Raw genomic sequence first — 10467 nt, forward strand, 5'->3', positions numbered from 1 at the left:
AGAAGTTCTATGGAGAGGCCCAGGTAACAAGGAACTGAGGCCTTTTGTCAACAGCCATGTGAATAAGTCACCCTGGACACAGATCTGTTAGTTACGGTGAAGACTTCAGATGACTGAACACCCAGCCAATAATTAGACTGTAACCTCTTGAGAGACCCTGAATTGGAACCACCTAGCTAAACTACTCCCAGATTTATGACTCTCAGAAACCATGTTGAGTTCTTTTGTTTTTAGCCAGTACATTTTTTTTATCATAGTGGTTTTTTTAAAATTTTAATGCAGTTTTATTGAAATCTTTTATACTCACATACCATGTAATCATCCAAAGTGTACAATCAATGGTTCACAGTATCATCATATAGCTGTGCATTCATCACAACTGACTTTTTCTTTTTTGTGAAAAGTAACATATATACAAAAAAGCAATTAATTTCAAAGCACTTTGCAACAATCAGTTGCAGAACAGATTTCAGAGTTTGGTATGGGTTACAATTCCGTAATTTTATGTTTTTACTACTAGTTGCTCCAAGACACTAGAGACTAAAAAAAAAAATCAGTATAATGATTCAGCACTCATACACATTTGTTAAACCCCACCTTCTCTGTGTAACTCCACCTTCTTTGATCTTTCTCCCACTCTTTAGGGGTATTTGGGCTATTCACATTCTAACATTTTTCATGTTGAAAGGGGCTGTTGATAATACGGGTTAGGGGGACAGAACTAGTTGATGTTCTAGAGAGGCTGGCCCCTCTTCATTCAGGGCTTATCTGGTCTAGAAAACCATTGGGATGTTGTAGGTTTCTGGAAAGCAATCCTAGTGCATGGAACCCTTGTAGAATTTCATATATAGTCCTAGGTGTTCTTTACAGTTTAGTCATTACGTTTTGAGGTAACTTTTATGCAGCAATAAATAACTAATCCATGTGGTAACAACTCCATTTTACGGATGAAGAAGGTGAAGCTTAGAGTGGCAAGGTGACCAGCTCAGATCACTGAATAAACAAGTGAAGGAACTGGCCTGATTTTAGAATACTCTGCACGTGGCACGTCCTCAATAAACATTTGTTGAATTGTCCCAGTCCTTTTTTTTTTTTTACCTAGTATCAGTTTTGCTTAAAAGTGAGGTTAACAGTGATGAGTTAAAACTATTAAACATAACAATTTGCAAGCCTAATTAAATGTTATGGGTTTATTAGGTGCCCCAGTGGCCCAGGGAAAAAGGCAAAAGCCTGTGTATGTGGACATTTGTCCCAAGAATCCAAATATTCTTATTTTGGGGGGACCCAGAGATGGATAAGAAATAGGGCTTGTAATAGGGTGTGATCAGGAGAGAAACCACACAGTAATTTTTTAAAATAATTTTTTATTAATTAAAAAAATTACAAGAAAGAAACGCAAACATCCTTAATATATGCTCATTCTGTTCTCTATATATATAATCACCACACAGTAATTTGACAGATGATTTAATATAAATAATTATTAACTACAACAGAGGATTGGGGTAGAGGAATTGGGCAGTATGAAGTAAAGAGAAATCTAAAGAATACAGAAATAGCACTATTAGGAGCAGCCACTATACGTGGGGCAGAGGTTGAGCGTCCTTCCAGGAAGTGACTGCCCACCTCAGGACTGAAATCCAGACCTTGTGGACAGGGCATGGTCCACACTTACAGAATAACAAAAAATTGTGCATTGCACTGGCAGATCTTGTTGGAAACCAGTCCTCTAGAGTACTGGAGAAAGCTTACTCACCAGAGGGACTCCATTACAAAACGGCATAAAGAGGGAACCTGGAGGAATGTGCTGGCTCTCACATGCTGCAGGAACCTGGTGCTGGAAAAGGAAAACCTCTTTACCTTGTAATGTCTTTCCAGTGCCCTCTACTGACAAACTGTAACATCATGCCTGCTGGCAGATGAAAGATATTTAAAGGGCCCAGATCCATTTTTGGAAAGCAGGCAATAAAGGATTAATTTGGCACTAGGCCATAAATTTATAAATGGCACAACTTGGCCCAAGGACCCAGAGAAATTCTAAAGCTCAGGCACATTTTACTCAAGACAGCAGGTGACAGTCTCTCTCTGTCTTGAGACAAATAAAAAGACATAAAAACTAATTAAGGCAATTGAGTCCACTAGACAGGCATCTCAAACCTTGAGTTTGGGTAGCCAAGTAGGTTGCAAAAACAAGTACAATCACCTTTATTCTATGTATGGGTAGATGAGTAATAAAATAAAGACATGCATGAAGAAAAAAATAATAGGTTGGGAATAAGGAGAAAAAATACCCCTAGGTTTAAACTATGGACAACAGCTAATAGTACTAATTAAATATTCTTTCAATTGTAACAAATGAAACTACTGTTAAAAAACAGAACTGCAAAAAAATTGTCATCAATTGTAACAAATTTTCCTCACCAATGGTGGGGAGGTGTATGGGAATTCTGTATTTTATGAATGATTGTTCTATAAACCTACAACTTCTCTATCTAATAAAAAATAAAAGAAAAAAAGTGCAGCAGGCAGAATATGAAAAAACAAATGTCACCAAAAAAGCATCCGAACTTAATCTTTTTATTGAACCATGGTTCAGGTACGTAATATACAAAATTTACAATACTGGATATTTCAAAGTTAAAATTTAAAAATACTCATCGAAAAATAGAAATCTTTAATTATAAAAATTTCCTTTCATAATCTGTTACTCCTTTGACTTTGAACCAGAAACTTGACACCTTTTCTTCTGCACCAAGATGTCAATGTCAGGTCTCATATTCCGAGTTGCAATGTGTAGCACTGAATTCAATCTTGTATCCTTTAATTGGGAGCGAAATTTAGTTTTACTCAATTTCATAACAGAAAAGAGCTGTTCACAGACATACGTACTTCCAAACATGGACAGAATCTTTGCACAATGTTTTTTATATTTAGGGTAACTCTTGCCAAGATACTTGTAGAATTCTGGTATCCCAACGTCATCATATTTTGTTTTCAGAACTGTATTACACTGTAGTTCAATAACTTCCATTTGTAATTCTTCATTAACATTATCAATGTCAATTGAGAAAGGCGAGCTAAACAATATGAGCTCATTTTCATAATGTTTGAAATCAAAGAACCTTCTTTGGAATTCAGTCTTCAACTCTACAATTTTTGGGATGTAGATCAAGCTATCACTTTCACTTCTGGAAACTGATTTCAGTGTTGGAAAGTGGGCCAGATTATGTACGGCCAAATGAGTTTCCCAGAGACTCAGCTTGACTAGGAAAGAGCAAACCAGATCATACATTTGTGTAACTACTTGGGAACGCCTTTGTAGAGAAACATTCAAAGTGTTTATATGGCTTGTGATATCAACCAAAAAGGCCAGGTCTCTGACCCACTCATCATTGGTGAGCTGGGGAAGGGATTTTCCCTTGGATGACATAAACAAATCTATCTCTTTTATCAGCTCAAAAAATCTCTTCAGCACCACACCACGACTAAGCCACCTGACTTTTGTATAGTAAAGGAGAGTACCATACTGTGCATCCAATTCACCAAGCAAAGCACGGAACTGTCTGTGGTTCGAGCCACGGGAACGTATCCAGTTCACCGTATTAATGACTACATCCATGACATGTTCTAGTTTTAACTTTTTAGCACAAAACAATTCCTGGTGGATGATGCAGTGAATGGATTTAAGTTCTGCATCCTTGTGAAACATTTTGAGCTTGGAGTTAAGCTTTGCAACAAGTCCAACGTCATCACAGACCATCGCAGGTGCACCATCTGTGGTCACACTTACTAATTTTGACCAGTCAATGTTAAACTTTTCAAGACTTTTCTCAACATACCAAAATAAGTCATTTTCAGATGTTGGATCTGTCATGGGTACCAGATCCAAAAGTTCTTCAGTGATCTCAAAATTCTCATCGACACCTCGAATAAATATAATTAACTGGCTCGTGTTATTTATATATGTGCTCTCATCAATTGCAATAGAAAATGCAACAAACGATTTTACTTTTTCTCGCAACTTGTCCTGTAAGTTCTCAGCCATATCTTTTACTCTCTGAGCAACCGTGTTTCCAGTTAGACTTATGTGTGCAAATGCTTGTTTCTGTTCAGGACACATGATTTCAGCTGTGCTCAATAGACATTCTTTTATAAATTCACCATCTGTAAAAGGTTTTGATGCTCGGGCAATTTTTTCACTTATTATATAACTGCATTTCACAGCAGCGTCACTTATTTTATTTGTATGTGATGATAAATGCTGCAAAAAATTTAATCCTTTTTTTAATTCATTAAGTTTTTCATCACGCATCTTTCCTGTATAGCACTCAAAATTCTTACTATGGTTTGTTTCATAATGGCGTCTTAAGTTGTATTCTTTTGACACAGACAAAGTTTGGTTACATATTAAACACATAGGGCTATTCTTTACTTCCACAAAGAAATATGCTCGCTCCCACTTTTCTTGAAACATGCGAAGCTCTTGATCCATCTTTCGTTTTCCCACTTTTGATAGAGACATAGGTAGAAAAAGAGAGAGAACAGCACAAGCTTGATGATAAATGGTAACTGACAATGGTTTTGAAGTGCAACAGGGAGGGGTGGGGACTGTAGCAAACTACTGTAGAGGATTCTAAGGGGGACAGCCTATATTGGGTTGAAGCAGATTATTGGTATGTGGGAACACAGGTCCAATGTTACCACATCTTACACTCCCCCATCTTTTTTTTTTTCCAAGAAAAGTCAGAGCACCGAATTTTAATGTGATATCAGCTGATATTTAGAAATGGTGAAAGAAAGCAAAAAATGTAAGACTTTGTGAAGGACAAACAAATGGACAAATAATAAGTCTAAGGGTTACGACTATTCTTTGGGCACCAGTCTGGAGCCTCTGGAGCCCCACTCACCTCCTAGCATGTGGCCTACTACCTCCAGAGTAGTCAAGGCTTTCACCCCACAGTGACCCAGAGTGGCTTCATCCTGCAGGGGCGAGCCTGCCAGAAGCACGACCTTATCTTCAGTGGGAAGGCCTTCCAGTGAGGCTACGTGGGCCTAGGAAAAGAAGGAAGAGTCCAGGGAAAAGGCTTTCCCCTGGGAAAGCCACAGGGGAACAGGCAAAAGGACGGAGGGCATAGGAATGCTCGGGGATGTACTGCTATCGGTACCTTAATCTGGGCAACCGTCTCCAGGCCAGTCACTTCAAGAGTGTGCAGCTCCCGGGCGCGGACAAACAGCTGCATGTCGGCGACCTGAGGACAGAGAAGGGTGAAGTCAGCAGCTGGCAGAGGCGGGGACAGAGGTGTGGGAGCGCAGGACGGTTCACAGGGCCGAAAGGCGCTTGTGGGTGGGAGAGCATCTTAGGGGCATCGCGGGGTACAGATGACCAGAGCCCGCAGGAGGGGGACGTGAGGGGCGGAGCAAGCCTACCGCAGCGCCCGGGTCTGTCCCTGCTTCCCCGTTCCCTAGAGCTCTGCAGCCTTCCGTCCCTCGGGTTTCAAGTTTCACTTTTCCACCCGGATCTTACCTGGAACACTGCGTCCCGCCGCCGTAGCCGTGGAAACGGAATCCGGAGGCTACGGCGCGGGAACGCAAAGACACCCGCCGCTAGGGGCGCATTGCGTCACTGCCCCGCGCCGCCCCTCGCGCTCGGCCGAGGCCACGCCCCCACCCGTTCCCGCCACGCCCCTTCGCGGTGTGCGCAGGCGTCGTCACCGGCCCGGGCGTGCGAGTAGGTCTTGGAGCGCGCGGCCAAGGTGGCCCCTCAGTACTCGGGCTTGTTCCTCGGCGCTGGCAAGCAAACTCCCTCCCTGGCTGTAGGTCGCCGTGGTTGATGAGAGCGGCTTAGCCTAGCACTCGGGGAGGAAGCCCAGCTATTTTTGTCGGGACCTCAGAGCAACGAGTCCTCCGCGAGAACCTCGGTTTCTCATCCGAGGTGGACATCTCTGCTGAGGCACCGACAGGACTGGCGTGTGGCCCGGTGTGCACGATACAGACGGCGGGACTTCGGGCGCCTCCAAGATGTCGGGGTGGCTGCCCAAAAGGGGAAGGTCCTAGGTGGCCCCACCTGGAAAAGCCCGCACGTTGCATTCTGCTCCCTCATTTCTCTTAGGCCTGGGAGGGGGCAGAAGGGGACACTCACTGCCCAGGGTCACATCCCGAGCTTGGTGGGATCCCAGAGCCTGGGACCTCCAGCCCATTCCGCTTTTCAGCTCCTCTTCCTAGTAATCCTCCGACCTAGTCCAGCACTGTGGAATATTGTGTTGGACAGAGACATGCTCGAAGAGGATAGTGGGTTGTGGGGTAGATTGTAGGGAAAATCTAGATCTGAATCCCGGCTCAGCAACTTAGACTTTGTGAGCCGCTCTTTTAATGTAAAGCGAAATACAAATAATTACTACCCTGCAAAATTGTTGTGGTCTTAAAGGAACTATATATGACACTAACTTAGCATGGTGTCTGGGTGTTACCCTAAAAGTAAAACTGGGAAAAGCTTCTTCCAGAAAGGTTAAAAAAATTATTTATTTATTTTTTGACTGACTTCCTTTTTTAAAATTTTTTATTTATTTATTTATTGTTTTTTTAATTTATGTATGAGTCCTTTTTTAATTAAAAATATATTTATTTTTAATTGTGGTAAAAATACACATAACATAAAAATCATTTCAATCATTTTAAGTGGACAATTCTTTGACACTAACTACACTGACCGTACTGGGTAATGTTCACCAATATCCATCTCCAATTATTCTCATTGTCCCCAAGCAAAACTCATACTCATTGAGCAACAACTCCCCATTTTCCCTTCGCCTCACCCCAGGCAACCAGCATTCTGCTTTTGGTCTCCATAAATCTGCTTTTCCCAAGTATTTCACATAAAAGAAATCATACTTGTCCGCCTGTGTCCAGCCTATCTCACTCAACATGATGTCTTCAAAGTTCATCCATGTCGTCAAAGTTCATCCATGTCGTAGCATGTGCCCAGCACTTCACTTTTTTGGTGGAATAACGCTCCATTGTATGGCTTCATCACATTTGGTTTATCCATTCATCTGTTGATGGGCACCTGGGTTGTTTTCACCCCTGTCGCCCAAATATTAATGAGAAATTTGAACCTGACCTGGTATTACGGTTCCCACTCTGGAACCAGGCCGGGTGGAAATCTCACCTCCATCGCTTATAACCTGTATGTCATTGGACAGCTTACATAATCTTTGTCACTCACTTGAATCTCACTTTTCTGAACTGAGAATAGAATTAATGGAGAACTTGTTATGAGAACCAAGTTAATATTTACAAATCATTTAGAACAATGTCTGGCACATAGTAAACCAGGAGGGGAAAAGAGAAGGCTATTTCAGCAGAACCTTTATCCAAGGGATCTGGGGTAAGGAGGAGCAGCAACTGGTGTCCGTCCCCAGATACTCAGGACACTCTGGCCAACCCTTCCTGCATGTGTCCTCAGTGGATTGTTAAGGGGAAGCAATGAGGTGCCCTCTGCCCATGGGATGAGGATGGGAAGGAGGATAATCAAGGCTATACATGAGAAATTGTCAGCAGCAACCACACAGGTATACCCTGGGATCCTGACTCCCCGACCAGAGCTGTGTCTACACATTGCCTTCAGCATTCATTCCGGCCTGGATCCCAGCCTGGCCAGCTGTGGATTCTATGTGGGGATCTGCACACGAGCCAGGTCCTGGTCCATGATCTGCAGGACGTCGTCCAGGATGGAAGGCCCCAGGTCCACGTGCAGGGAGAGCAGGGAGCTGGCATGGGACAGGAAGGGCTCCTCGGCTTCCGACTCAGGGGTCAGCCCTTTATGGCCAAGGTAAGCGCTCCAGAGTCCTCCAGTTGCCACACTCCCTGCCTCCTGCAGGGAGGGCAGTGGAGAGGACTCCAGGGAGAGCTGAAGGATCTCTAGGTGAAGGAGAGTGGGCTCGGGTGGGGCCTGGACCCCCTCCCCCATGCCTGGGAGGGAGATAGTGTTCTCGAGCAGAGGGGCTAGCCTGTTGGGGAGCTCCTGATATTGTTGTTGCAGGTGAACTCGAAGGGGAGCTCAAAGACGCCATCCTACTTGGGCCCCTGTTCTGCCATCCCTGGCAACAGGTGGAACTTGCTCTGCAGGAAGAAGATGTCGCTGAACATGTCAGCGCTGCCGATGTGAGTGGTGTGGCAGAAGTTGCTGAGCGGCGGGTTGATCATGTTTAAGGACAGCAGGTCCCTCAGCTTCTCCGTCTTGCCCTGGTGGCTGCCGCACTTCAGATAGATGGGCACCTTGGGGACACGATGACCTCGGCACCCAAGCTGCGTCCTCGCACCCCCTCACCAGCAACGCTAGCCACAGAGGGGGATGTTCAGGCTCCAGAACTTTCAAAAGGCTAAGGGACTGCAGATGATGGTGAGCGGCTGTCATCAGTTCAGGAGATGGGGCCAGGACTCTTCAAAGGGGTTCTCTCAGCAAAGGCTGCCTGCTTTCCAGCTTCCTATCTTGGGGTTCCCCTCACTTTGCACCCCCCCTGACTGCCCTCAGGCTTAGTCTGGGTTTGGTATCTTGTCCCCAGCCCAGCTCTCCCTGGAGGACTGGTGATGTCCTGAAACAAATATGATGAATTTGGGCAGGGTGGGGACTTGGGGGACCCCACAGGGTTGGTGACCTAACCGGGCTTTACAAGGTAGGGGACCCACAGCCTACTGTGAGAGAAGGCCCTGTTGGCCAAAGCTCCCTGGACACCCCCTTTTTGCTTTCCCCCTGTTCCTTAAGGCAATGGCCCGGGGCACCTGGGGAATTTTGGGATCCACCTGGATCTCAGGCAGCCCTGTTCCTAGGTGCAGACAGTATCAGCTTGGTGGCCGATAAAATGGTTTGGGATCCTCTGATTTTTTGGGGGGGACAGGGGTGAGCAGTGTAGGGGAGGGGCAGAGGAAAATCTTCGAGTCTGAGGGAGGAAACCCTGGACCTGCCTGAGCTCGCTGGAGATCAGAGCACGTTCCCCTACTGGAGCCTGAGGCTGGGGAACTTCTCTTAGGCTTGGGCCACAGCTGCAAATGGCTGGGGGCAGAGCAAGTGCCCTTAAAGCCCAGCCTGTGTTCCTGCCCCATTCTCACCCTAACCAGGGCCCTGGTGAGGATGAAGGAGGAGAGTGGAGCAGGAGGCTGGGGGTGGGAGTGTCAGGGTGCATTGCCTCAGGACGCCTCCTTCCCGGGGGCTGTGAAGTCCCTGATGGGGTGGAAGGGCCTGGAGCAGGAGCTGGAAGGAAGCAGAGACGCCACGGGGACTCGAACCCCGGCCCAGCAATGCTGGACGTGCCACCACCAGCGCCTTTTGCTTTTTCCTGCTTATCTTCTCACAGATTCAAAAGGTGAAAAGCAAAACCTGAACGCGGCCATGAGCCGCGCTCAGTAAAAGAAACACCTGCGGCGGCTCCGCACCTCCCTCCCTCCCAGGCTCAGCTCCTCCCTACACTGACACGCCTGCAAAGGCACAGCCGGGGGGACGGGGTCCCCTCAGCTTCCTGGCCACATGTTTCCAGTCATGCTGGGTAAGGATCAACCGCAGCAGCGCATGAAGGCGGACAGACATATGGAACCACCAGTTACAGACCTACTTGCTCTGGGACAATGTCGAGGGACAGGAGTTGTATGTGTACAGAAATTTCCAGAAAGACTCTAAGAAACTTGAGAGGCCACCTCCGGGTATTGAGGCTGGGGTGGGTGAGAGGATAGGAATTTTACTTTCCATGCCATACCCCCTCCATGGCTAGAATTTTAAAATCCTGTGCAGATTACTCTTCCAATTAAAGGTAAAAATCTTAAGTTTTTCATCAGATCAGGAAATCAAAGAACTGTGACCAGGGGAACTTCGAGCCCTGAAGCCTCGATCAGAGCCAAGGTCCTCCAGGTCTGCTTTGCCCCGGTCATGTGGGGTCAAGTACAGACATGCCCACCTGCCTCGCCTTCCATCTCTGATCTCGCGGCCCATGGGCTGTGGAATCCTTCCTGAGAACTGCCGTGGCTTGAAGATGAAGTTGGAAGCACGGTGCCCCCCACCTGCCTCTCTCCTCTCACCTAGTCTGAGTCACCAGCACCCCAGAGGCAGGAGGTGTATGGAGCCTGCCCTAAGTCCAGGCTGCCCCTGCTGGCCCACTGCCCACAGCACCCACTGCTCCCAGCCACGGCACTGCCTCCCTTGGCCCACGGCGGGTCAGTAGGGGAGCACCCCACATGCTCTGCAGCCCTCAGCCAGGAGTCTGGTCCTGCTTTGCCACAGTGGGGGTTTGGGGGTGGGGGGCTGGGTCAGTCCAAGTCTCATGTCCCCGGAGCCCCTGCTGCCAGGCTCAGGACTCCCCAGCCCTGTGCAGTGAGAAGTGGAAGTTCGCAGAGGGCCAGGATCTGCTCAGGGTCACCAGAGCACCAGGCTCGGCTGAGAACTGGGTCCTCTCTACTCAGCCCAAGAAATCAGAGCAGAGC

General features: G+C 46.7%; 1 protein-coding gene and 1 pseudogene across 3 annotated transcripts; both read right to left on the bottom strand.

Moving 5' to 3' along the window:
• Positions 1 to 508: 508 nt before the first annotated feature.
• LOC143646616 (ubiquitin-like protein FUBI) lies at positions 509 to 5633 on the bottom strand. Of its 3 annotated transcripts, none has more exons than XM_077115737.1 (4): positions 5428 to 5520; positions 5166 to 5249; positions 4908 to 5052; positions 509 to 2818 (listed from the first exon to the last, which is right to left on the bottom strand). In XM_077115737.1, the coding sequence occupies exons 2-4, from the start codon at positions 5238 to 5240 to the stop codon at positions 2766 to 2768; spliced, it is 273 nt and encodes a 90-aa protein (XP_076971852.1). In that variant the 5' UTR covers positions 5241 to 5249; positions 5428 to 5520; the 3' UTR covers positions 509 to 2765. The 3 variants fall into 3 exon arrangements, with proteins under 3 accessions (XP_076971852.1, XP_076971851.1, XP_076971850.1); XM_077115736.1 differs by lacking the exon at positions 5428 to 5520 and adding an exon at positions 5525 to 5633 and having other exon boundaries at positions 529 to 4506; XM_077115735.1 differs by having other exon boundaries at positions 530 to 4506.
• A 62-nt stretch (positions 5634 to 5695) lies between these two features.
• Positions 5696 to 9580, bottom strand: LOC143645513 (cdc42 effector protein 2-like; annotated as a pseudogene).
• Positions 9581 to 10467: the final 887 nt, after the last annotated feature.

This window comes from Tamandua tetradactyla, chromosome 9, assembly GCF_023851605.1.
Source record: "Tamandua tetradactyla isolate mTamTet1 chromosome 9, mTamTet1.pri, whole genome shotgun sequence".
NCBI classification, from domain to species: Eukaryota; Metazoa; Chordata; class Mammalia; order Pilosa; family Myrmecophagidae; genus Tamandua; species Tamandua tetradactyla.